The 27,730-nt window shown below is 41.2% G+C and overlaps 1 protein-coding gene across 3 annotated transcripts in view; it reads right to left on the reverse strand.

The window, feature by feature from the left end:
• The window catches only part of AFF4 (ALF transcription elongation factor 4), a 99,325-nt gene that overhangs the window by 48,565 nt on the left and 23,030 nt on the right, over positions 1 to 27,730 (reverse strand). The window contains exons 2-5 of one of the 3 annotated variants that reach the window (XM_051843317.3): positions 15,986 to 16,112; positions 11,630 to 12,427; positions 9,258 to 9,302; positions 5,277 to 5,363 (exon numbers count right to left, since the gene is read on the reverse strand). In XM_051843317.3, the coding sequence (XP_051699277.1) occupies positions 5,277 to 5,363; positions 9,258 to 9,302; positions 11,630 to 12,427; positions 15,986 to 16,108 (1,053 nt within the window). In that variant the 5' untranslated portion in view covers positions 16,109 to 16,112. Of the gene's footprint in view, positions 1 to 5,276; positions 5,364 to 9,257; positions 9,303 to 11,629; positions 12,428 to 15,985; positions 16,113 to 27,730 lie in introns of those variants that run through there. The other 2 variants (NM_001171499.1, XM_051843318.3) reach the window with 2 other exon arrangements.

Genomic DNA, 27,730 nt, shown 5'->3' on the forward strand with positions numbered 1-27,730 from the left:
AACAAAGATAAATTCAATCAGAAAGACATAGAAATCTTTCATGTGTATATACCTAAGACAAAGTTTCAAAATACATGAACCAAAAACAGACAACTTTTTGAAAGGAGAAATAAGACAAAGCTACAAATTCTATCAACACTCCTCTCAGTAATCAGTAAGTTGATGGACATTAGTGATCCTCAACCAAGATGATCTGAGATATATAAACTATTTACACTATGTCCAGTGGACATCAAATAGCAACCAAGAAATATCACATATAGGACTGTGAAACAAATTTCAATAAATCTTAAACAAATAAAATCATACAGGATTTATTCTCTGCTAAAAATATAAATAAACTGAAAACCAGGAACAGTATCTAGAATATACTCAAATACTGGAAAACAAATTCACATAATTCCAAACTATCCATGGATCAAAGAAGCCACATAAGAAATTAGAAAGTATCTTCACTGAATATAATGAAAACAGAACACAACAAAATGCACGGGCTATACCTAAAGCAGTACTTGGAGTGAAACTGATAGCTTTAAAGCTGTATTAGAAAAAAAATATTTAAAATCAATTATCTAAGCTTCTACCTTAAGGAGTTAGAAGAAAAACAAATGACACTCAACATATGCAGGAAGATAACAATCACAATAAAAACAAAAATACTCCTAAAAGACAGTTCTTAGAAATCACAAAAATGAGCATACTTCAATAAAAAGCCTGTAGAAAAATGGAACTAAAATATAAATTTTGGGGGCCAATGCTGTAACATAACAGGCTAAGCCTCCGCCTGCAGGGTTTTCGTGTGCCAGCTACTCCACTTCCAATGCAGCTCTCTGCTATGGCCTGGGAAAGCAGTAGAAGATGGCCTAAGTCCTTGGGCCCCTGCACCCACATGGGAGACCCGAAGGAGGCTCCTGGCTCCTGGCTTCAGATTGGCACAGCTCCAGCAGTTGTGGCCATTTAAGGAGTGAACCAAGAATGGAAGATCTCCCTCTCTGTCTGTAACTCTACCTTTCAAATAAATAAATAAAATCTTAAAGAAAAAAAAAGACAAATTTTGGTGTAAAACAATTTTGAAACCCAAATATAGTTTTTTCATGAGATGCATCTCCCATAAACTTTTGGAATACACTTTGCACAACTCTCTGGCTGAATCAATCAATGAAAAGCCAAACAAAACTGGAAATGAAAAATAAGAGATAACAAAAATCATCAATATCAGGGAAAAAAAGGACTTCACTACATATCCTATAGACATTATAGAATAAGTATACATTAGAAATAACTATATCCATAAATCTGAGTACTTACATATAAGGAACAAAATGTCAAAACTGACACAAGAAGTAGAAAGTGTAACTCTTGCAAGAATCTGAATTCGTAATTAGAAGCCTTCCAATAAAGAACATTATATGCTCAGACAGCTTTACTGTTCAATTCTTTTTTTTTTCAAGATTTAATATTTTTTAATTTTATTTGAGGAGACACACACACACAGAAAGAAGAGAGAAAGAGAGAAAGAGAGAAAGAGAGAAAGAGAGAGAGAGAGAGAGAGAGAGAGAGAGGTGGATCTTTGATCTTTAATTTGCTGGTTTACTCCTCAAATGGTCCTAAAAGCCAAGGCTGGGCCATGCTCAAGTCAGGAGCTGGCAACTCCATCTAGTTCTCTCCATGTGGCGGTAGGGGCCTAAGCACTTGGGCCATCTTCCAATGCTTAACCCAGGCCCATTAGCAGGGAGCTGGATTGGAAGCAGAGCCACCGGGTCTTGAACTGGGATGCCAGCATCACAGGCAGAGATTTTTTTTTTTTTTTTTTTTTTTTTGACAGGCAGAGTGGACAGTGAGAGAGAGAGAGACAGAGAGAAAGGTCTTCCTTTGCCGTTGGTTCACCCTCCAATGGCCGCCGCGGCCAGCGCGATGTGGCCGGCGCACCGCGCTGATCCGATGGCAGGAGCCAGGAGCCAGGTGCTTTTCCTGGTCTCCCATGGGGTGCAGGGCCCAAGCACCTGGGCCATCCTCCACTGCACTCCCGGGCCACAGCAGAGGGCTGGCCTGGAAGAGGGGCAACCGGGACAGAATCCGGCGCCCCGACCGGGACTAGAACCCGGTGTGCCGGCGCCGCTAGGCGGAGGATTAGCCTAGTGAGCCGCGGCGCCGGCCACAGGCAGAGATTTAACCCATTATGCCACAAAGATGGCCCTTTTACTGCCCAATTTTAACAGTCCAGAAAGAATTAATACTAATATTCCACAAACTTTCAGAAACAACAGATGAAGGGGAACATTTCCCTGCTCCTCTGTAGAAGTCAGCACTAGTTTGATACCAAAACCAAATAAAGGCATTATAAGAAACTGCAATAAATATCTTTCCACTATCAGGGGCAAAAAAAAGATTTGAACAGACATTTTGAAAAGAAGGTACTGGTTGACCATCCCTAACCCAAAAATCTGAAATGATCCAAAATTCATCATGACATCCCAAGTGAATAATTCCTCACTGATCTTATGATAGGTGGCAAATAAAATGCAGATGTACTAAAATTACTGTATAAATTACTTGTGAACTCTGTATTAAGGTATATATAAAACTGAAATGAATTTCATGTTTAGACATGGATCCTATTCCCAAGATACCTAAGTATATTTATGCAAATGTCTCAAAATTCAAAAAAATCTGAAATTCATAACACGTTTGGTCTCAAGAACTTCAGGTAAGGAATACTGAACGTCAAATGTGGTTCAATATTATCAGTCATCAGGAAAGTACACATTAGAACCAAAATAATACACCTCTACATGCCCAATAAAATGGCTAAAACAGACTGATAACAGTAAATGTAGACAAGGGCAAAGAATAATGTAACTATCACACACTGCTATTAAGTGAGACTGGGCTAAGGTAGGAATGTGGTAGAATAATTTCCAGTTTATCCTAAATTTAACATGCACAATATCATATGTCCCAGCATTTCTACTTTTTGTTAGAAAACTCAGTTTAAGTTTACCTAAGGGAAAAGAAAACCTAAGTCATATAAAGACTTATAAATTAATGTTTATAGACTTACTCAATTATTTAGTTTGAAAGGTAGAAAGACAGAGATCTCCCATCTACTGGTTCTCTCCCCACATGCCCACAACAGTCAGGACTGGGCCAGGCCAAAGCAAGCAGCCTGGAACTCAATTTGAGTCTCCTATGTGGGTGCTAGGTATCAAAGACCTTGAGCCATCACCAGCTACCTTCCACAGTCTTAGCAGGAAACTGGAATTATAAACAACACTGGGACTGAAAGCCAGATGTCCTCATACAGATCAAGGACATCCCAAGCAGTATCTTAATTGCTATGCCAAACACCTAGCCCAGATGCTTTATTCTTAATGGTTTAAATCTAGAAAAAACACAAATGTTCATCAAAAAGTAAATGGATAAACAAATTTTGATACTGTCACACAACAGAATACTAACTTGGAATAAAAACAAAAAACTACCAATATCCTCAAGAACATGGAAGAATTCCAAAAGCATATGCTAAGAAGGCAAATACACAAAACAAATATACACTTTTTGGATTCTAATTCTGTGAAATTTTAGAAAAGTAAAAATTATCTACAGTGACATAAAGTAATTGTGTGCTGCCAGTGTTAGGGATGAGGTGGACTACAAAGGAACATGAATGAATGCTGGAACTGATAGAACTATTCTAACCCCTGAGCAGGGTGGTGGTTACAGAGGTACATAGAACTCACAAAACTCCAACTTTACATTAAATACAAGTGCATTCTGTACAAAGCAACAGAGTGACATGGCATGCATATAGAAATAAAGTTATCCTCTACCTCACATCATCCACAAAAGTAAAATGAGCTAAAGATTAAAATCAAAACTAAAACTAAAACTACATTAAAAGAAAAACAGAGGGTAGTTTATAAGCCTTAGTAGGCAGGGGGGAGTGAAAATTCTTCAACAAAAGATTAGAAAGCAAAAGGTAAAGGAAGAGAAGGATACATCTTATTCATCAAAATTAAAATCTTCTAGACTACAAAACTTAAAAGACAAGTATCTAATTGAGAGATATATTTGCAACATTGCTAGAACGAGAATTCTAACAAAATAAACAATGTAAAACAAAAAATGTCCCTCTAAGACTCATTAAAGTTGCAACCCAAAGGGCAAGGAGGAACAGCCAAACTGATACAAAAAGAAGTCATGTGGATGCCAACTGTATAAAGACGATGAACCTCACCACCCATCTAGGAAATATAATGCCATTTTTCTCTCAAAAGATTGGTATTTAATAATATCAGCTGGTGGTGTGCATGTAAGGAACAACAGTTAATGCAAGTGGGAGCATGGACTGGTACAAATCTTGTCCTACAGACAGAATTTTAGAGTATGCATTACATATACTTTTAATGCTTAGCAATTTCACTGTTTATTCTAAAGAAATTTATATGCACACAAGAAGGCAGGTACAGAGAAATCCACTAAAGAAACAATATATCACAGAGAAAAGGCTAAATAAACTTAGATGCATGTACACTATGAGAGCAGTTACAGAAAAGAAACACCTCTGCATGTACTGATGTGGAAAAGTCTTCAAAAGACCCATTGCTGGCTGATTAAAGATACATAACAACATATCTGTGTAGAAACAAATTAAATGGAAAAGTCTTACAGATAATGATTATACAAATATATACAAATGCATATAAAAAGACCTGCAAAGGTACACATGAAAGGAGGTGGCAGATTAGGAGAAGACCTATGTATTATTACAGATCCTGGTCAAACTTTCAAAAGGGAAATATATTTTTGTATTATTTTTCCAAGAATAAATTAATGCTAAAAAAAATTAATCCACTGATTTTAGATGTGCTTAGAAATGTTTTCTGAGGAACCTCTTTCCAGAGAACACTGGGACACAGGTGCACTGCCATGTCCTGTGGAGAGTGCTCTGTCAGTGAACGGCCTGAGAAGCCCATACCACCTCTGGCCTGTAATATACCACAACAGTTTGCAACAAACATCAATGCCTTGTAAGTCTCTTCCCATACTTCCTTCAAAGCTTTCTCAAGTACCTCTCAATCCAAATGCTCACACTCCATTACCCTGTTTAATTTTCTTCTTAGCAACTGTCACTATCTGAACTTACCTAGTTATTCACTTACTTATTGTCTGTCTCCCACTAGAATGGGAATGGCAAGACAATTCTGAATTTCATATGATTAGTCAAGCCATTCAGAGTTTTCTTACAGTATCAAAGACACATTTTATTTACTTACCTTAGTTGGAAAAGGAAATTTGGAAGGTTCTGTTTTGCATGGTGTATGAATAGCCGTTAGAGGGGGAGGCCATGAATGCGTCATCTCCTGAAATGTAATTATTACAGTTTGTTTTCAACCAGGTTAAGGATAAAAATTATACAGCTAAAAACCAGATTTGTATTTATAAATGCTGGTTTCATGACTGCTCCTCCAAAATTATACATAATGAGTCAATAAGTATTAATCAAGCACAATTGTGTGCAAGGCACTATGGGGTTGGTGAAAAGATTATAAACAAACACTCCCTGGCTGCAAGGAGTTTGCAGTTAGGACAAGCAAACCTGTGAATAGTTACAGAAATCAGCTTGTGATGAAATACTAGGCGCATAACAAAATACTACCAAGGGACAGCTTGCTGTGGGAGTGGTAGGAGGGGGAGAATGATCAGGAAAGCAGCTAACATTTATTATGTACCTTTAATGTGCCAGACACTAGGCTAAATGTTTTACATGTCTGTTACTCATTTAGTACTCACAATGCCATTGTGAGGTAGACATTATTATCCCAACTCAGGATGAAACTGAAGCAGACAGATGAAGTCATTTATTCAAAGTCACACAGTAAGTAGTGGACATGGAATTTCATCCTAGAAAAGTCTGGCTACAGTGAGCCCATGTGTTGACAGGAAAATCTCAGGTGAGAAATCAGAAAAGAGATTTCAAAAGCAAATAAAGAGGAAAACAGAAAAGGAGGGCCTTCAGCCTTTTTCTATGTAATCATATGCCTAATATGGTCAAGTGAGATTTGGATAAGATCACAATGTGTATGTTAAAGGAGCTGGTGTGTGTGGAGGGATAATCATATTTATAATAAAGAGGGAATATTTTGTTTTAGGCATTTAGTTCAAAGTAAGCCATCAGGTCAATCAAAGGTGGTATAGAACCTAGGATTTTATCTTATAGCTATACCCACAGTTAAATGAAGATATATATTCAAAGGCTCACACCTAAAAACTAGAAACAACCTTCGACTACAACAGCATAGTAATGATTAAAGCAACTGCCAGCCAGCCATGCAATGGAACATCAAGCAGACAAAACAAGAAATTAAGTAACATGAAATGATGTGCACAGTATTATTGTTAAGTGACAAACACAAATCACAGTCTATGTCCTAGTAAATGTTTACATACGGAGAAAAAAATCTATGGAAGGACAGCTACTATTAGCTACCCTTAGGCAAAAAAAATAACAGAAGGAAGACGAAACAAGGTCACCTGATCTAGTCTTGTGAACCTCTTAGAACAGCCACCTGTACGTATTTGCTCCTTATCTCTCACAATTCTTTATTTCTTATAGCATTTCACTTTCTTTTATTTATTTATTTTTTATTTATTTGACAGGTAGAGTTATAGACAGTGAGAGAGAGACAGAGAGAAAGGGCTTCCTTCCATTGGTTCACTCCCCAAATGGCCGCTACAGCCAGCACTGCGCTGCCGATCTGAAGCCAGAAGCCAGGTGCTTCCTCCTGGCCTCCCATGCGGGTGCAGGGGCCCAAGTACTTGGGCCATCCTCCACTGCCCTCCCAGGCCACAGCAGAGCTGGACTGGAAGAGGAACAACCGGGACTAGAACCCAACGCCCATATGGGACGCCGGCACCGCAAAGCGGAGGATTAACCAAGTGAGCCATGGCACCGGCCACAGCATTTCACTTTCTGAATAGGACATAGATGCTTATTTCCCACCTCTTGCTACAGAATGTGAAACAACTGTCAATATATCCCCAGTGCTTGACATGTAGCAGGTGCTCAATTAGCATGTTCTGATCTAATAGGTCAATTTTTTAAATAAACATATATTACATTTAGATTTAAGAAATTATTTTTTAAGTTCACATGGGGCTCCTGAAACAGTATAACTACAAATTTGAAGAAAACAAAAAATGGAGGTGAATCAGAAGTTCCCTGCCCTCGGCAAACAGGGAAGGGGAAGGAAGCAGAATCGTATATGCCTCCGGGTTTTGGGGTTGGCATTTTGTATCTCAAATACTCTCATTGAAAAAAAAATCTACTGAACTCTCTATCATGAAGTGACTGAGCACCTATTATATTCCAGGCCATGTGCCAACCTCTGTATATATAAAATACAGGATAAACGGCCTGTACTGTCAAAGATATAATTAAATGTAAGGCAATGTTCCAACTAAAATTCCATGCATTGCTGAAGATTCAGGGAAATAAGCACATGCTCCCTCAGAATTTTAATACACATGGCAACTGAAAAAGGCAAGTTACCACTGTGGTCTGATACAGGTGAGAAGAAGGATTTCATTGGGATTCTAAGAATACAGAGAATCTATATATAACTAAAGAGGAAAGAGAAACACAATCCAAGAAAGATTACTTTAAGGAAGTAAAAAACCAAAAAAGTATGGCTAGGGAAACCAGGATAGCAAAAACAATCAATACGTAATTGAGAAGTTAGGACTGGCCTGTGGGAGAACTGCAACACTAAATTTAGATACTTCTCACTCTTTAATGGGTCTTCACAGAGTCACTGAAAATTTCTTAAGGAAAAAATTATGAAGTCCAGGGACTGAAGTGAAGAATATGGTAGTAATTCAGAAGACAGAGAAGCAGGTAGACTGGAGACAGGCAGACTGAGGTCTCTGTTACAATCACTGAAGCTCAAGGTCACAGAACCAGAAACAATGGGTATTTTCAAACAAATATGAAAGTCTACATCTACTTTAATGATTAAAAAGAACATGAGAGGAATAATAATTAGATTCTATATTCTACAGGTTTGACAGAATGGTAGTACTACTAACAGAAGGAAGTCTGGTAAATATGGCTGTAGACGTGTTAAATTTGAAGAAGCAAAGAGAAATCCAAAAGGAAACCCAGCTAAGAAGCAAACGAGGCCAAGGAGGTAATAAAGACCAAAGAACAGAAAAAGCTGTGACTGGCGGAAAGAGCCAAAGAGCATAAAGAAAACCGATGGAGCTGCAAGGACGCCCTCGTACTTAGAGAACAGAAGACACCAGGATTCCAAAAAGGTAGCAAGAGAGATAAGGAAAATACCAGCGAAATAAAAGCAATGCAGCTTTACAACAGTCAAAGGGAGAATCATGCTTCCAGAAGGAAGAACTTTAAACTCTTAAAATAGCATGAAGCCCCTAGATGAATGAGAAGGTAAAATGACCTGAAACAGGTTCAGCAAAATGGCAGAGGAGAAAGGAAAGTTACAGTGGGCTCAGAGAAGGAACCTGAGAGAACAGAGTTGAAGCAGCTGATGCAGGTAGTCCCAGAAGTATCTACAGTGCAATACAACTATAGACACAAAAATTTAAGAGCTCACAAGGTAAAAAAAAAATCCAAGAAAGTACAAGTAATATGAGACTGACAGTTTTTTCTAAGGAGCAAAACAAGGCATTATCACTCACTCAGTTACTAGACTTTTTCTTTTTTCAACAACATTTCTTCTAACAAAGAAATGCACACTTTGGTCACATGGTGATTTTAAATGCATTCCATTAAACTACCAAATTCCATTAAATTACAAAAAGTACAGTACTTAGAGGTCTTTTACTGTCAGATTTTTAACCAGTATGTACAAATGAATTACAAATCCAGCTATTTTCAAGGTAAAGGTTTGGTAACTACTGAGTTTTTTAAGCACTTCAAATTATTAACTGATAAGCTGAGAAAGTACAGTTATGTTTCTTTTCAAGGTAAACTGTTAGGACAGGAATTTGTTTTACTTAAAAACAAAAAAACAAAACCAGCTCTTTGAAGGCAAACAATAAAACAAAAAAGCCACATGATTCAGAACACAGGTATAAGCAAAACAGTCAATTATTTATGATGAACAAAATCAAGTTATACACATAAGCCATTTGTTGCTTTGAATCCTTTGTGAAATTTTGGTGGAAAGAGGGTAAGAAGGTGGCAAAGAATCACAATAAAAAGAATGAAACAATTTTTAAAAAAAACTTACTTTTAGAATTTCATCCACACAGCTCACATCACCAGAAGCTGATGCCTTAGAAAGAAAAAAAGAAACACACATTTGAAGCACTTTTAGTTTTTTAATACTAGTTGCATAGATTTTTTTTAAAATTATCAGAAATGAAATAAAATTTAAGTAAATATTCATGAGGGTTGGTGTCATGGCACAACAGGTTAAGCTGCAGCACATGACACCAGCATCACACACTGGAATGCCAGTCAGTGTCCCAGCTGCTCTGCTTCCAATTCAGCTCCCTGCTAATGTAACTGCAAAGACTACGGAGGATGGCCCAAGTGCCTGAGCACCAGTCACCCATGTAAGAGAGGATGAAGTTCCTGCTCCTGGCTATGGTATAGCCCAGTTATTGCAGGCACTTCAGGAGTGAGCAAGGGAATGGAAGATCTCTCTCTCTCTCTCCCTGTCACTCTGCCTTTCAAATAAATAAATAAATCTTTAAGGAAAAAAATGCATTCATGATCCTACTAGTTTATTAAATCAGAACACTAGTTAGAACCATTTGATTAATTTCCTTAAATACAAATTTTGAAGCATTTGAAATTTTAATCACCAAATAATACATAAGCTTGGGGAAATCTGCATTTTTCAAAGTTTTAAAAATTTTATCTTTTCTTATACTTCAGATTGAGAAACAACTTTTAAGACATGATTTTTCAGTAAGCAGCTTGTCGAAAAATTTGTTTCCTTATATACAGAATAATCATGATACTGAAATAAACCATTTCATATAAAACAACAGAGGAAGACAAGTATTACCAAGAGTACTGGCCTGGAACATGACATACATTTTACATAGTCTTTCTTAAATCACAGACAGCAAGTTGCTTGTTTTAAAGCACAAATAGGAATTAGAAAGCTGAACTCAAGACTAACTAAGCACCATGCTATTTGAAGAAAAAACAAATCCTCAATTTACTGCTAGCTTGAGAGGCATAATTAGATGACAAACGTCACTAACACCAAGTTTCCCAGAACCACAGGAAAGATTCTTATCTTGCCTATCCCTAACTCTTAATCCCATTCTAAGTTATTAACTATGATTTCTGGTTAATAACATTCTGGCCTTTTTTTTTTTTTTTTTTTTTTTTTTTTGACAGATAGAGTTAGAGACAGTGAGAGAGAGAGGGAGACAGACAGAAAGGTCTTCCTGCCATTGGTTCACCCCCTAAATGGCTGCTATGGCCGGAGCTACGCCAATCGGAAGCCAGGAGCCAGGTGCTTCCTCCCAGTCTCCCATGTGGGTACAGGGGCCCAAGCACTAGGGCCATCCTCCACTGCCTTCTCAGGCCACAGCAGAGAGCTGGACTGGAAGAGGAGCAGCCGGGACTAAAACTGGCGCCCATATGGGATGCCGGCACTACAGGCAGAGGATTAACCGAGCCACGGCGCCCACCCCAACATTCTGTTTTAATATCCTTATTGTATGAATTGTACTGAAAAGTAAAAATCTCACTTGGTTCACAATAAATGCTCACTTCCCTGATTATTTTGAGTTTCACATTGTAGTATACAGTTATAAACATGGTAAATTTCAAACTACCCCTATCAATTCAGAGCAACTGGCCCAATTCTCTAAGTATAACCAAAGAAAAAACCCACAGCATTCCAACTCTACAACATCCCCATCTCCATGGACCCACAGTCCCTATATTTCTCACCATGAATCAGGGCCCACATCTCATCCCTAAGTATCACTATAATAGAGAAGTCGGAGTGGGTGTTTAGCTTAGTGATTGAGATGCCTGCGCCCCACACTGCAGTGCCTCAGTTTGATTATTGCCTCTGGCTCCTGACTCCATTTTCCTGCTACTGCAGATGCTCAGAGCAGCAGTGATGACTCAAGTAATTAGGCTCCTGCCACCCACATGGGAGACCAAGATTGTGTTCTCATGTCCTGTGTTCAACCCCGTAGCTGATGTGAACATTTGGGGGAGTGGACCAGTTTATACAGGCTCTATACCTCAAATAAAAAATAAATAAGTAAAAAGAATAGAGAAACTAAGTTTCTTTTTAAACAAAAGAAACACATATATTATTTTATATCAAAAAATAGGAAATACAAGACATTGATGAATCATGCTTTAATTTTCCCTAATTAATTTGTCATTTTAATATCTGAAATCCATGAAGGACGTTTTCTCTACTTCCTAAGAATGGAAGCTAACAGTTGCAAGATCCAGTTGGGAGTCACAAGTCTTCCTTTGGACATTTTTTTTTTTTTTTAATCTTTAAACTTTACATTCCTTACTATTAAGGCAAATAGGCAGTTCAAGTTCAATCAGAATTTATGGTCAACATGTTCACAAAGTCACAGTGTTAAAAGCTCTACATGTAAGACTTACATCCAGTGGTTGGGAGGGTATTTTCAGCTTGGTAAGATGAGCCTTGCTGCTGGGCTTCAGCTCAGTCGTGCTGTTACCATGGGACTGGCTGCTGTAGTGCTCAGAGGATAGCTTTGGTTCCATGGACTCCTGTCCATCCATGGGCCGCACATAGGCAGTGGGTTTCTGTAACATGGAACTAGACTTTGACATCAATGAAGGTGGGAAAGCCTGATTTGAGTGTTGCCCACTCGAAAAAGGTACACGAGAAGGAGAATCCCAGTGTGCATCAGGGTCCCGAGGTGATTTGGAACGCTGATGTTCCTTGCTATGGTGATCATTCCCATGAGATCTGGAATGACTAGAGCTTAACGAAGAAACAGCCTGGGGTTTTCCAGGGCTAGAAGAGCGTGATTTGGAGTGTTCTGATCCATGTTGGCTTTTTTTCCGGCTACTGCTCCCACTACTGCTGTATGAGTCACGGTCATGCCTCTGGCCACTACTGTTAGTGCTACTACCTCCACTTGCACTGGTCCGCTGGCTACTGTGTCCACTCTGTAAGCCTGAGGACCGTTTCTGAGACTGAGAAGTGCTGGGTGCAGGTCCTACCGGAGTCCATTTGCTACTCTGATGAGAACCTCCATGTCTTTGTTCAAAGAAATTTGGACTAGATTTTTCATCTGCTGTTGGTGGTACTGTAGGCTTGGGAATCGCAACAAGCTTTGGTATAGATCTGTCTCCTATGAAATCCTCCTTCATTTCATCGTAGTCTCCAAGCATACTCTGAATGCGACTTGATAACTTATCTTCTTTGCTAGTCTAGAAAAAAAGTAAAATAAAAGTATATAATTAGTATATTCAGCAATAAAATATGCTTCAAAATTTATTTTCCAAACGTCAAATGCACAGAGGATTTTCAAATGAAGGGCCTCATAGCTTAAAGTCAACATTTAGAAGCAAACTAAATATGTAACTTTATAGTGAAAAAAATTCACTCAATGTGTCTAAAACTAATCATGCTAAAATATAAATATTCTAGGGGCTGGTGCTGTGGCACAGCAGGTAAAGCTGCCACCTGCAACACTGGCATCCTATATGGGTACCAGTTCAAGTCCCAGCTGCTCCTCTTCTGAGCCAGCTCCCTGTAATGGCCTAGGAAGGGCAGTCAGTGGTAATGGCCCAAGTACTGCCTGGGCCAGCCCTCACCATTGTGGCCATCTGGAGAGTGAATCAGCAGATAGAAGTGCCCGTGTGCATGCACACAGGTGTTCTATGTATGTGTGTGTGTGTGCGTGCATGTGTCTGTCTTCCTCTCTGTAACTCTTTCAAGTGAATAAATCTTTAAAAATATACATCTATTACTACATATGTACTATATATGCACATATACTATAGGACAACGAGATAGATATACAATAGATTCTAAGGGGATGGGGGACTTACTGGAACAGCAAAAGTCTTTAAAAAAAAAAAAGAAATAAAAGTAATATGCCCTTAAATGTTAACTTTTAGGCCAGCTGATTAGCTAACACTCATGTTTTGTTAGTCTTTCAAAAATTTTATTCCTCCTAATTCAATGAAGAATTTATTCCTCATAATTCAGAAGCAGAAAAAAATTTAGTAAAACAAGTTATATATCCAGGTTGACTGTTTCTTAAATTTCAACCTCCTCTGTAATTGTGAATCACCATGTTAATAAAAGTCTTCGAACAAATTAAATAGATAATTCCTTGATAAAGTTTTAAATCTTGGCTATTATCTCTGACCAAGAAATGTTTCAACCTTCCAAGTCAACAGTACATACTTTAAGTTATAAAAAATCATTCATGGGGAGCCGGCGCCGTGGCTCAATAGGCTAATCCTCCACCTTGCGGCGCCGGCACACCGGGTTCTAGTCCCGGTTGGGGCGCCGGATTCTGTCCCGGTTGCCCCTCTTCCAGGCCAGCTCTCTGCTATGGCCAGGGAGTGCAGTGGAGGATGGCCCAGGTGCTTGGGCCCTGCACCCCATGGGAGACCAGGAAAAGCACCTGGCTCCTGGCTCCTGCCAGGATCAGCGCGGTGCGCCGGCTGCAGCGGCGGCCATTGGAGGGTGAACCAGCGGCAAAGGAAGACCTTTCTCTCTCTGTCTCTCTCTCACTGTCCACTCTGCCTGTCAAAAAAAAAAAAAAAAAAAAAAAAAAAAAAAAAAAAAATCATTCATGGGGCTGGCGCTGTTGCGCAGTGAGCTGGCGCCCTGGCCTTAAGCGCCAGCATCCCATATGGGCACCAGTTCTGGTCCTGGCTGCTCCACTTCTGGTCCAGCTCTCTGCTATGGCCTGGGAAGGCAGTGGGGGACACGGAGGAGGCTCTGGGCTTCGGATCGGCGCAGCTCCGACCATTGCGGCCATCTGGGGAATAAGCCATCAGACGGAGGCCCTCTCTCTTTCTCTGCCTCTCCTCTCTCTCTGTAACTCTGACTTTCAAATAAATAAATAAATCTTTTAAAAAAATCATTCATAAGTGATAAAATGTCCAAGATGTCTATAGGTTTTAGGAGTCTTTAATATTCATACACAAAGAATAATACTGATTGCATTAAAGAGAAATCAAGAGTGAGCCACCAATATTTATTATGATATTGGCAAGAATCAATGACTTTAGATTCTTTAAAAATCTATCTAGGCCGGCGCCGCGGCTCAGTAGGCTAATCCTCCGCCTGCGGCGCGGGCACACCGGGTTCTAGTCCCGGTCGGGGCACTGGAGTCTGTCCCAGTTGCCCCTCTTCCAGGCCAGCTCTCTGCTGTGGCCAGGGAGTGCAGTGGAGGATATGCACCCCATGGGAGACCAAGATAAGCACCTGGCTCCTGCCTGCGGATAGGCGCGATGCGCCGGCCGCAGTGCGCTGGCTGCGGCGGCCAATGGAGGGTGAACCAACGGAAAAAAAGGAAGACCTTTCTCTCTGTCTCTCTCTCTCACTGTCCACTCTGCCTGTCCAAAAAAAAAAAAAAAAAAAAAAAATCTATCTGATCCTACTAAATGAGAAATACAGATCTATTTAGACAACATCAAGATTAGAAATCAAACACAGTTCTTTGCAGTACAATTACACAATAAATGATAGCATGATTCAGACATTCTGGAATAAACGTCTGGTCTTCTTTTGGCTATTGCACTTTTACTCTCTAATGTAAACCCTAATTTTAGGTTTTGTGTTACATTCACATAAATGATGTCAGCATGATAGCCTTTGAATTAGAAAATGCTTAAAAGCTCTGGACAACTGGCTTTTACAGGTAAAACACATAAACAGCTTCCACAAAATCCAAATGTTATGAGTATACTAGATTATGCTGTTCCTTTTAATATTTCATCAGAAAAAAAAGTCTAACACAATACCATACTATAAAGGAACAATCATTACTGTTGTAATACAGGGTACATGAGTACTTCTAAAAGTTTTTGGAAAAATAAACTTACCTTCATTTTTCCATGAACCTTTAAAAGTACCTTCATATTTTTGCTATTATACATGTAGTATAACCTTTAAAATGTAAAGAACAATTCAAATACAATCCAAAACCAAATCAAATGATATGTGTGGCCACAAAAGTTACATTACAATCACCAAAAATGGTACCATTCAGTGTTTTATGTAACATCTCAAACCAAGTTCAATGATACTAATGAAAATAGTGATTGATTCTATTTATTAAACATGTCTGGCAGCATGCTTTAATATAAATCTGATATTGTCAATCACTGAAAGTATTAGAAGGAAAATCAGAGAATTTGGTCGATCATACAAAAAGAGCTGAATTGATACTAAAGACACATTTATTCAAACCCATTAATAATCACTAAAATTTAGTGAATTAAGCATGTGAATGGCAATTAACAATGTGAATGGGAGAAAAAAACGCATCTATGAAATATTCATCTTTGATTGACATTTTATCCAAAAAGCACTTAGGAAATAACATACTGATTCACAAAATTTTTAACTTTAATTCAAAGCTCAGGAAGGTGAATGCCTGCCCATGGATAGTGGCATAGCCAGAAGTAGGAGATAAATGCTGGAGGCAACTCAGACCACACTGTTGGAGTACAGATAAGAATGGAGGTGCAGGAAGTGCTTTTAGTGAATACTGATTACATGAGGTCATTTACATTGTAAAATCTGCTCAACCCATAACTGTTTTTTCTGTACTGTTTTATATGCATATTATACTTTTAAAAAGTTTATTTCAAAAAATTATGTTCTACTTAGATGAAAGGAAACAATGCTAAATAATATTCATAGTAATTCTTTTCTATGTAAAAATTCAAGATTAAAACATTTTAAAAGCAAAACTGTCTTATTAATGAGGAAAACAAAACATTCAAAGCAGAATAACTTACAACTTTGTAAGGCTCAGCAAAGAGAGGAGAGCTAGGTGGGAAGGCGTCTTCGCCCTGCTGAATTTCCTGATTCCGCCTTTCCCGTTCTTTCATACGCAGCACATTCCGGTCTTCACGGTTCATGTTGCTATGAAGAGAGAAACAAGCTTTACATCACAAAAAGAAAAAAAGGAAAACTGAATTCTCTGTACTTATTTTGTCAATTTCATGTTCATCTGGAGATTTCCTAGTAATAACCAGCATTAGAGCAGAAGCTGGGTCTTGGCAAGCTTTATCAACACCAACAACGTCTTTGACAGCATCTTCCACAACTATCCAGAGGAGAATGGGAGGACCCACTGATGAGATCACTTAATCCTATCAGTTTTCAAAGCGCTCTTCGAGGTGAATGTGAGCCAAAGCTTGTGTAGTACTTTAAATCCAAAACTTCACTGTTTCCTACAATGGCTTCCTCTCAAGGAATCTACTCTTTGTTCTTAGTGGCAGATAGCCCATTCCTACCTACCACCCTCCTCCCCTGCCCCAGAGTCCAGTTCTTTTCTCTACTTTGCATCTACCTTATCTCGATTTCTTTTTGTCCCAAATACAGTTTCTTTGGTGTCCTTCCTTATGGCAGCTTGACCTCAGCTTTGCTGTTGCTCTAGATTCCCTAAAAAATGACATTTCTGCTCTAAAGATATTAATATTGCAAGTAACACCTCAAAACAGCAAAACTGAGGCTTTCAATAACATTCTAAAGTTAACTTCAGTTAGTAACAGAACCTGAAATTGAACTGAAAAAGTCTTGAGAGGTAGGTGAAAAAATGGGAGTGTCACTTCTATAATCACGACAATATATTGCATTTCCACTAAACACACCAAGAGAAACAGCTCATTTATTTATTTTTTTTTATTTATTTTTATTTTTGACAGGCAGAGTGGACAGTGAGAAAGAGAGACAGAGAGAAAGGTCTTCCTTTTGCCGTTGGTTCACCCTCCAATGGCCGCCGCGGCCGGCACGCTGCGGCCGGCACATCACGTTGATCCGAAGCCAGGAGCCAGGTGCTTCTCCTGGTCTCCCATGCGGGTACAAGGCCCAAGCACTTGGGCCATCCTCCACTGCACTCCCGGGCCAACAGCAGAGAGCTGGCCTGGAAGAGGGGCAACTGGGACAGAATCCGGCTCCCCAACCAGGACTAGAACCCGGTGTGCTGGCGCCGCAAGGCGGAGGATTAGCCTATTGAGCCACGGCGCTGGCCAACAGCTCATTTATTAACAGCAAGGATTCTGGTTAAATAGACAATTATGAAAAACTTGTCAAACCCTGAAACTAGAGATTATCAGGAATTCTGCAACACTCTTCCCTGCAGACACTTTATAAACTATGTGTCCTGGTTTTAATACAAAAAAATAATAATAATAACGGGGGTAGGTGGCTATTGGAAGCAAAGGGAGAAAAGCAGGTTATACCTATAGAGTATTTCTAGAATAAAATTCACGAATCAAATCAGAAAATTAATATAAATCGAAATCAAGGGAGACTATAAAAATACAACTAGAAATGACAAAACCAACACACTGGGGGCTGGTGCTGTGGTGTGGTAGGTTAAGCATTTATCTATCTGCCTGTGGTGCCAGTATCCCATATGGGGTACCCATACTGGCTGCTCCACTTCCAATCTAGCTTCCAGATGGCCTAGGAAAGCAGAAGAGGAACGGCCAGGTGCTTGGGCCTGTGCACCTGCATGGGAGAACTTGGAGGGAGCTCTTGGATCCTGGCTTTGGATGGACCCAGCTTTGGGGCGTGAACCAGCAGATGGAAGACCTCTCTCTGCAACCCTGCCTCTCAAGTAAATAAATAAATCGTCAAAAAAGAAAAAAAAACACTCTTGAGGGTGGACATTTATCAGTGATTAGAACAGTGAAAGCTGACATCCAAAAATAAAACTTAATTTGTACCACTTAGTATTATGGAAATAAAGCAATTTAATGTACAAAAAATGTTTTAAATGTTTCACATTCATATTCAAGTTGTTTCTTACTTGTGCAATATCCTAATAAATTTAGTCAAGAATATGAATATATTGCAGCCAACAGAAATAGTGTGTGCTTTCTTTGGCTTCCTTGGTACTTAGCACCCTACAGAACCACAGAAGGTATTTCAATCTTTGCCGAATGATTATCATAACACATCTATACTTAAGTATTCAGAGGCAATATATACAAAGAAAACATTATCCTTCAGCACATTTAGATCAACCAATGATTTTATACTAACACCCAAGCTTGTTTCAAACAGGCCTCTTGAGCTATAATGTTACCATTTTACAAAGCTGTTGATAGCTGATAAGGTATAAGGGGCATGTTAGCTACCAATATTCTTAAATTTGCTAAATTCAATCTCTAAATGACCAGAAAATTTACTGAAAATAATTTAATTTTCTGTATGCAGTATCAGTAAAATAATCATTCAATAAATACTTATACACATATAGTAAAAATAGATTCCTGGGGCATTCCATTGTGAGGCAATGGGTTAAGTCCACCACCTATGATGCCAGCATTCCCTATTAGAGTGCCGGTTTGAGTCCCAGCTGCTCCACTTTCAATCCATCTCCCTGCAAATGCACCCAGGAACACAGTGGAGGATGGTTCACTCCCCAAATGGCTGCAACTGGCGGAGCTGGGCCAATCCGGAGCCAGGAGCCAGGAGCTTCTTCTGGGTCTCCCACTCAGGAGCAGGGGCCCAAGGATTTGGGCCATCTGCTGCCGCTTTCCCAGGCCATAGCAAAGAGCTGGATCGGAAGTAGAGCAGCTGGGACTCAAACCAGCATACACATGGGATGCTGGCACTGGAGGCAGAGGCTTTACCCGCTATGCCACAGTGTCGGCCCCTCATGCACTTTTGACTGCCTGCTCTGCTTTCCCTTCCATCTTGCATCTGTGCAGTCTCACTGGAGTTTTTTAAAGTTTCTGTGAGGCAACTAATTAATCTAATTAAATAATTTTAATTCCCTATTACAAACACTATAATTTTTATTTCTCAGTTACATAAAATGAAATTTTATATGAAATATTTGGGATCAGAAATATTTCAGATTAGGGTTCCTTTTTTCTTCATATTTTGGAATATTTACCACAGATTCTAGTAAGTTGAACATTCCTCACCCCAAAATGCAAAATTCTTCCAAATCTGAAAACTTTTGTGTCATGTAAGCACTTAAAAAGTTTCATATTTAGGAAGACTCCAGACTTTCAGAGTAGACATGCACAACTAATACATAAAGAAATAAAAAGTGAATCTAGCTGTGGACAACATGGCGTTGGGGTGCTCTGGAAAGGAAAGGTCTGGCTTTGACGAGCATCTTTTACCACCCATGGTTATATAACAGTTCCACTTCTTATCTGTATATGTTCTAAGATCTTTAGCAGATGCCCAAAATCTCAGACAGTACCAAACCTCTCATATATTATATTTTTTCCTATACATACTTACCTATGATAAAGTTTATCTATAAATTAGGCAAAATAAATCAAAAGCAATAAAATTAAAATGTAACAATATAATACAACAAAAGTTACCATGGGGCCAGCACTGTGGCACAGTGGGTTAAAGCCCCAGCCTGCACTGCCAGCATCCCATCTGAGCACCAGTTTGAGTACTGGCTACTCCACTTCTGATCCAATTCCCTGCTAACATGCCTGGGAAAGCAGCAGAAGATGGCCCAAGTCCTTGTGGGAGACTGAGAAGAAACTTCTAGCTTAAGACCAGCTCAACGGCCGGCGCTGCGGCTCACTAGGCTAATCCTCCGCCTTGAGGCGCCAGCACACTGGGTTCTAGTCCCAGTCAGGGCGCTGGATTCTGTCCCAGTTGCCCCTCTTCCAGGCCAGTTCTCTGCTACGGCCTGGGAGTGAAGTGGAGGATGGCCCAAGTCTTTGGGCCCTGCACCCACATGAGAGACCAGGAGAAGCACCTGGCTCCTGGCTTCGGATCAGTGTGATGCGGTGGCTATTGGAGGGTGAACCAACGGCAAAAAGAAAGACCTTTCTCTCTGTCTCTCTCTTTCTCACTGTCCACTCTGCATGTCTAAGTAAATAAATAAATAAGACCAGCTCAGCTCTGGCCCTTGTGGCCATCTGGGGGTGAACCAGTAGATGGAAGAACTCTCTCTCTCTACCTCGCTCTGTAACTTTGTCTTTCAAAAAAAATCAAATAAATCTATTAAAAAAAAAGTTACCTAAGCGGCTTGGTGCCACTAGTTTCAAGGGATCCCTTGCTGAAGACTTCATATAGGCTCACCGCTCCTTCCAGCACAATACAATACCATCAATCAGAATTCATTTTCTGTTCATGTCTTCCACCTACATAAATTTTAATGCATATTTCTGTCTCTCAACACTGGCCAATCACTGTGGCTGTTAACCTTTTTTTTTTTTTTAAAGAGATTTATTTATTTATTTGAAAGGAAAAGTTACAGAGAGAGAGAGAGAGAGAGGTCTTCAATCCACAGGTCCACTCCCCAATTGACCACAATGGCCAGACTTGCGCCAATCCAAAGCCAGGAGCCAGAAGCTTCTTCCAGGTCTCCCACCTGGGTGCAGGGGCCCAAGGACAGGGGACATCTTCTACTGCTTCCCTAGGCTATAGCAGAGCTGGATAGGAAGTGGAGCAGCCAAAACTTGAACCAGCACCGATATGGGATGCCGGCACTGAAGGTGGCAGCTTTACCTGCTACCCCAGCTCCGGCTATTAATTTCTGTAGTTTGCGATACATTAGCAAAATCTGCATGAATTTCTTTTCCCTTGTTCATAATTTCATGGGCAAAAAATTCATTTTTTAAGCTTTATTTATCTTGACAGGCAGAGTTACAAAGAGAGAGAGAGGTAGGGAGAGGAAAAGGGAGGGTGGGTCGGAGAGGGACAGGGAGAGGGAGGGAGGAAGGGGGACAGGGAGAGAGAGGGAGGGAAGAAGGAAGGGGGAGGGGAGGGGGTAGAGAGAGATCTTCCATCTGATGATTCACTTCCCAAATAGCCTCAACAGCCAGAACTGGACCAGACAAAAGCCAGGAGCCTCTTCCACGTCTCTCATGTGGATGCAGGAGCCCAAGTACTTGAACCATCTTCTGCTGCCATCCCAGGCACATTAACAGGGAGCTAGATCAGGAGTGGTGTAGCCAGCACTCAAACAGGCACCCAAAATGGATGCCGGCGTTGCCAGCAAATGCTTAACCCACCACATCACGGCGCCAGCCCCTGAAAATCAATGTCACTTCAGACTTGAGCAATCTCAGCAGCATACACTATTTTTCTTTCCTCACTGGAGAACTTTCACCTTCCCAGTTTACAGAAGTTGTCAAAGCTTCTCTCTGGCACATCCAAATTGCCCGCATCACTACTCTTGCCCTTTGGAGATCCATGAAACAACACGAACACTGCAATAGGAAAGCTGATGTGATAACTGAGATGACTACTAAGTAAGTAACAGGAGGGTAGCATGTATAACACAGACTTGATGGGCAAAGGAATGATTCCTGTCCCAAGCATGATGGAACTAGTTGGCAAAGCATTTCATCATACTACTCTATAATACTCTATAATCCACATTAAAAAGGCTAAGGCAGTAATTTTCAGATGACCCTTTATCTCCCAATGCAGCTCCTGAAATCATAGACGATTCAGGTGGTTTAGTTATAACTAAGAACTACTGATTGATACGGATTATTCTGATGTAGAGCAATATCCTTGATAATAAACACTGTCAAACATAAACAAAAATCAAATGCAATTTTCTCTAATTAGCTTCTTAAATATCTTAACAAAGTACTGTAAGGGCCAAATCTCAAATGAATTATAAATAGCTAAGGCACTGTAATTTAGTACATGGGACAATTAAGGACACCTGATCTTCAAGTTCTGCTTATATAACATACTTGATACATGGCTCAGGCAAGAAATTTAGCTAAATCTGTTTTATCTTTTATGAAAAGTTCACATCACTTAATCTGATGATAAGGATTAGAAGACTAGACCTGAAAAGTACTTGAATATATTACAATCAGTCTCCCAGAATTTGAAATGTTGAACATGAAAGATACTGCAATAAACTAGACCTGCCAGACATTTAAACTATATTTCATGCAACATTTCCCAAAACAGATTACATGCTAAGCCATAAAACCCATCTAAATAAACTTAAAAGGAATCAAATCATATAAAGTATGTTCTCTAATCACAATAGAAAGAAATAAGAAACTAAAGAACATAATAAAAATTGAAAATTCAGCAATATGTGGAAGTTAAACAACACCCTCCTAAATAACCAATGGGTCAAGAAGAATTATAAAAGGAAATTAGGTGGCCTGGCATTGTGGCAGAGCAGGTTAAACTACTGCCTGTGATGTCAGCATCCCAAACCAGAGCACAGGATGTAGTCCCAGGTGCTCCATTTCCAATCCAGCTCCCTGCTAATGTGCCTGGGAAAACAGGAGGATGGCCCAAGTGCTTGGGTTCCTGCTACCCACATGGGAGACCTGGATAGAGTTCTTGGCTCCCGGCTTAGGCCTGGCCCAGCCCCAGTCATTGTAGCCTTTTAGGGAATGAACCAGTGGATAGATCTCTCTTTCGCTGTCTCTCTTTGCCATTCTTTCTTTCTTTTTTCTTTTAAAATTTATTTATTTGAGAGGAAGAGTGACAGAGAGACTAAGAGACACAAAGAGAGGTCTTCCATCTACTGGTTCACTCCCCAGATGGTTTCAACAGCCAGAGTTGGGGCAGGAGCTTCTTCCTGGTCTCCCACATGGGTGTAGGGGCCCAAGCACTTGGCCCATATTCTACTGCTTTCCCAGGCCATTAGCAGAGAGCTGGATTGGAAGTGGAGCAGCTGAAATTCAAACAGGTGCCTATGTGGGATGCTGTTGTGGCCGGCAGCTGCATTATGCCACAACACTGGCCCTAACATGTGTCTTTTTATACTTACCTTAAAACACACACACACACACACACACACACACACACACATAATCTTGGGGCCAGCCAATGCTGTCTCTGTCTTTCAAATACATAAAACAGGGGCTTGATATTGTGGTATAGCAAGTTAAGTTACTGCCTGCAAGGCTGCCATTCCATATTTGTACTAGTTTGAGACTCAGCTGCTCTACTTCCTATCCAGCTCCCTGCTAATGCACCTGGAAAAGCACTGGAGGATAGCCCAAGATAGCTCAACTACACCCACATGGAAAATCCAGAGGGTCCGGGCTCCTGGCTTCAGTGTGGTCCAGACTAAGCCATGTGGCCATTTGGGGAGTGAACCAATGGATGGAGGATCTCTGCCTCTCAAAAAAAAATAAATAAAATAAATCATTTCAAAAAAGGGATAATGAAAAGAAAAACACAACATACCAAAATTTATGAAATGCAGCTAAAGCAGTGCGTAAAGGGAAATTTACAACACTGATTTTAATAAAGAAGAAATATCTGGTGCAGGCATTGTGATGGAGCAGGTTAAGCCTCCACCTGTAGTGCCCGCATCCCATATAGGCAGGGGTTCCAGTCATGCTTGCTCCACTTCCAATCCAGCTCCCTTCTAACAGCCTGGGAAAACAGTGGAAGATGTTCCAAGTCCTTGGATCTCTGAACTCATGTGGGAGACCTGGAAGAAGCTCCTGGTTCCTGGCTTTGGATTTGCTCAGCTCCAGTTGTTGCAGCCATCTGGAGAGTGAACCAGCAGATGGAAGGCCTCTCTCTCTGTCTTTCCCCCTCTCTCTCTACCTGTGACTCAGCCTCACAAATAAATAAAATAAACCTAAAAAAAAAAAAAAACACACACACACACCAGGATCTCAAATTACTAACCTAATCTTAAGAAATTAAAAGAGCCTGGCAAACCCAAATCAAACAGAAGGAAGGAAATAATGTTCAGAGCAGAAAGAGAATAGGAAAACAGCAGATAAACATCAGCAAAACCAAAAGTTGGTTCTTTGAAAAGATCAACAAAATAGACACACCTTCAGCTACAATGACGAAGAAAAAAAGAAAATTCAAATTACTAAAATGGAGAATGAGAAAGTTGGCAACCTTGCCAATCTTACAGAAATAAAAAGGATTAAAGGGAATACTAAGAAAAATTACACTCAGCAATGAACAAAATGGACAACATTCCAAAAAGGAAATAAAATACCAAAACCAGCTCAAGAGACAATACACGGACCAGTGCTGTGGTACCGCAGATTAAGCCACCACCTGCAACACCAAGCACTCCATATGGTTGCAGGTTCAAGTTCCAGTTGTTCCATGTCCAATCTAGCTCCCTGCTAACATGCCTGGGAAAGCATAAGATGGTTCAAGTACTTGAGCCTCTCACATCCTTATGAGAACCTCTTATGAAGATTTTGGCTCAGTGGCTTCCACGTGGTCTGGTCCTGGCTTGTGCTTATTTGGGGAGTGAACCAGAGGATGGAAGATATCTCTTACTCTGTCTTTCCTTCTCTCTGTAACTCTTTCAAAGAAACAAATAAATAAATCTTAAAAAAAAAAAAAAAAAAAAAAAAAAAAAGTAGCCGGTGCCGCGGCTCCCTAGGCTAATCCTCTGCCTTGCGGCGCCAGCACACAGGGTTCTAGTCCTGGTCCGGGCGCCGGATTCTGTCCCGGTTGCCCCTCTTCCAGGCCAGCTCTCTGCTGTGGCCCGGGAGGGCAGTGGAGGATGGCCCAGGTACTTGGGCCCTGCACCCCATGGGAGACCAGAAGTACCTGGCTCCTGCCATTGGATCAGTGCGGTGCACCGGCTGCAGCACGCCAGCCGCGGCGGCCATTGGAGGGTGAACCAACGGCAAAAGGAAGACCTTTCTCTCTGTGTGTCTCTCTCTCACTGTCCACTCTGTCAAAAAATTAAAAAAAAAAAAAAGTAATAGAAAGCCTGAATAAACCTGTAACAAATAAGGAGATTTTATTAATCATACAAAAAAAAAAAAAAAAACCTTCCTATAATGAAAAGCCCATAATCAGATGGCTTCACTGGTAAATTCCTACAAAAATGTAAAGAGGAATTAATGTTAATTCTTGCCAAAGTCTTCCAAAAAGGAAAGAAAACTCCCAACTCATTCCATACGGCCAATACTCCTCTGCTTCTAAGAAAACTGCAGATCAAAAAAAGTTTATAATATAAATACAAAAAGTTCTCAACAAAACACTAGCAAACTAATCCAATGATTACACACAATGACCAAGTGAGATTTATACAGGAAAAGTAGGTTGGTTTGACACCTAAATATCAATCAATGTAATATACCACATAAATAGAATAAAGGACAACAACCAGATGATTGTCTCAACAAATGGAGGGGGAAAAAATCTGACAAATTTTAAAACGCCTTCTTGCTAAAAATCATTCAACAAAGTAGGAATAAAAGAGGTCTTCTTAAACCTAATAAAGGGCATTTTCCAAAAAAAAAAAAATCATAGTTAACATCACAATTAATGGTGAGAGACTGAATACCTTCCCCCTAAGATCAGCACCAAGACATCTGTTCTCACCATTTCTATTCAACACCATATTGGAGATGATTAACAAAGGAATTATGCAGGGCCAGGGCTGTGGCTCAGTGGGTTAACGCCCTGGCCTGAGGCGCTGGCATCCCATATGGGCGCTGGTTCTAGACCCACCTGCTCTGCTTCCTATCTAGCTCTTTGCTATGGCGTGGGAAGGCAGTGGAAGATGGCCCAAGTCCTTGGGCCCCTGCACCCGTGTTAGAGACCCAGAGGAAGCTCTTGGCTCCTGGCTTCGGAACGGTGCAGCTCCAGCTGTTGTGGCCATCTGGGGAGTGAACCATCAGATGGAGGATCTCTCTCTCTGCCTCTCCTGTCTCTGTGTAACTATGACTTTTGTCGCTCCCCGTTTTCGTGGAGGAGCAACACAGGACCCTGCGCTGTTCTTTCGTCTGCTCGGCCCTCCCCGGGTTTGCTGCTGGTTCTTCCCGGGTTGGCTACTATCCCTTCCACCTCCGTGGAAGGGCAGTTCCCCCTGGCCACATTCCCCACTTCCGCAGGGGAGCGGCACACCGCCGGCCGGCTCTTCTCGGGGGCTGCACAGGTGTTCCCCTTAGATGTTCCCCATAGGTGTTCCTGGTGCATGCCGTCTCTCTCCTCCTTTATAGTCCTCCTCCGCCAATCCCAACTCGGCTGCCCACACGCCGAGTACGCTGCTCTCCAATCAGGAGCAAGTCCTACAGTTAATTGGTTGAACTGGAGGCAGCTGTGCGGAAGCTGTTTTCTCTTCTCCCAGCGCCATATTGTGGGAGAGCAGATGCATAGAATAAGTCTTAATTCCAGTAACAGTCTAGTCCGGTTTGCTCCCCACAGATCCCCCTTTCTTTTTATTTTTGGCGTTGATACGCGCCTGTCTTCGGTGTCCCGCGGCACACACTCTGCTCTACTTGCTAGAGTTGCCACAGGCTCTTACAAGTCCTATCAATCAGGAAAACCGAATCCGGGTCCTCTCTTCGCCATTGTGAGGAGGTTTTTAGGCGCTGATGCGTGCCTGTGTTCGGTGCCCTGCAGCGCATGCTCTGCTCTGCTAGAACTGCCTGCAGGTGTTTACAAAACCTATCAGGCAAACCGAATCCAAGCCTTCTCATTGCCGTATTGTGGGGGAGACTTATTAGTGTTGGTTTGTGCCTATCTTCGGTGACCTGCAGCTCATACTCTGGTCGAGCTTTGCTGGCGCTTACCGCCTTAAATCAGGCAGACCGAATCCAAGCTTAATATTGTTGTATTGTGGGGAAGCCTTACTGATGTTAATTCGTGCCTGTCTTCGGTGACCTGCGGCGCATAAGCTGCTAGCTGCCCGCAGGTGCTCATCGCCTCACTTGATTAGGCAGACCGAATCCAAGCTCTCACATTGCAGTGTTGTAGGGAGGCCTTTTTATTTCTCTATTTCTCTATCTCCGGGCATTCCTATTTCTCCCATTTTACTTCTGTCTGCCAACATTCCTATTTCTCTCACTTTACTTCTAAACTTCTGTTTCTCTTATCCCCGCGGCTTCCCGGCGCCCGCCCCGAGGCTGCTTCTCGGCGGCTTTCTGGCTCTGAGCCACTTCAGCCCGCGCCTCTCTCATCTGCGCGGCTTTGCACTAACCCAGCGTTCCCTATCTACTTGTGGCCCGCACGCTCTCTCTGCGCACGGCAGCCTCCGCGAGTCACACAGCCCCAGCTCACGTCTCCGCCACTAGCATTCAATCCAAGTTCCCCGGGCTAGCCTGGCGAATTCAACCCAGCTTACGTCTCCGCCCCACGGTTTGGCTTCCCGTCCTTTGCTCCCCGGGCTAATCAGACGGATCCCAACCTGGCTTGCGTCTCAGCTTCTGGTTTCAACTTTTCGCCCCCTATTCCCGGGCTAACTTGAGAACCCCAAAGTGGCTTTCGTCTCCGCCTCGGCCTGCCCCCCGCGGCTTCAATTTCCCTAACATTTTTCTCTACCCGGTATGTTTCCCCAAGCTTTCCTCCAACGATATTCCTCCCTCATTTCTCCTGGCCTCTCCCCACAGTCCGCGTCCGAGTCTGTTTGTTCTAGCTTTCACTTTCGCTTTCGACCTTAGAGATTTCTCCCAGCTTCCCCCTGTAGTCCGTATCCGAATCTATGCCTAGGCTTTCAACAGCTTCTTCCGGCACCCTTTTCGTCCGGCTTTTCCCTAGGCTGTTTGCTAGTCTCTCTCTCCGGTAATTTCCACTTCTTCCCGTTTCTTCCCTCCTAAGTTTCCTATCCGAGTCACAGC

Source organism: Oryctolagus cuniculus, chromosome 6, assembly GCF_051225735.1.
Source record: "Oryctolagus cuniculus isolate XC-2025 breed Fujian yellow rabbit chromosome 6, ASM5122573v1, whole genome shotgun sequence".
NCBI classification, from domain to species: Eukaryota; Metazoa; Chordata; class Mammalia; order Lagomorpha; family Leporidae; genus Oryctolagus; species Oryctolagus cuniculus.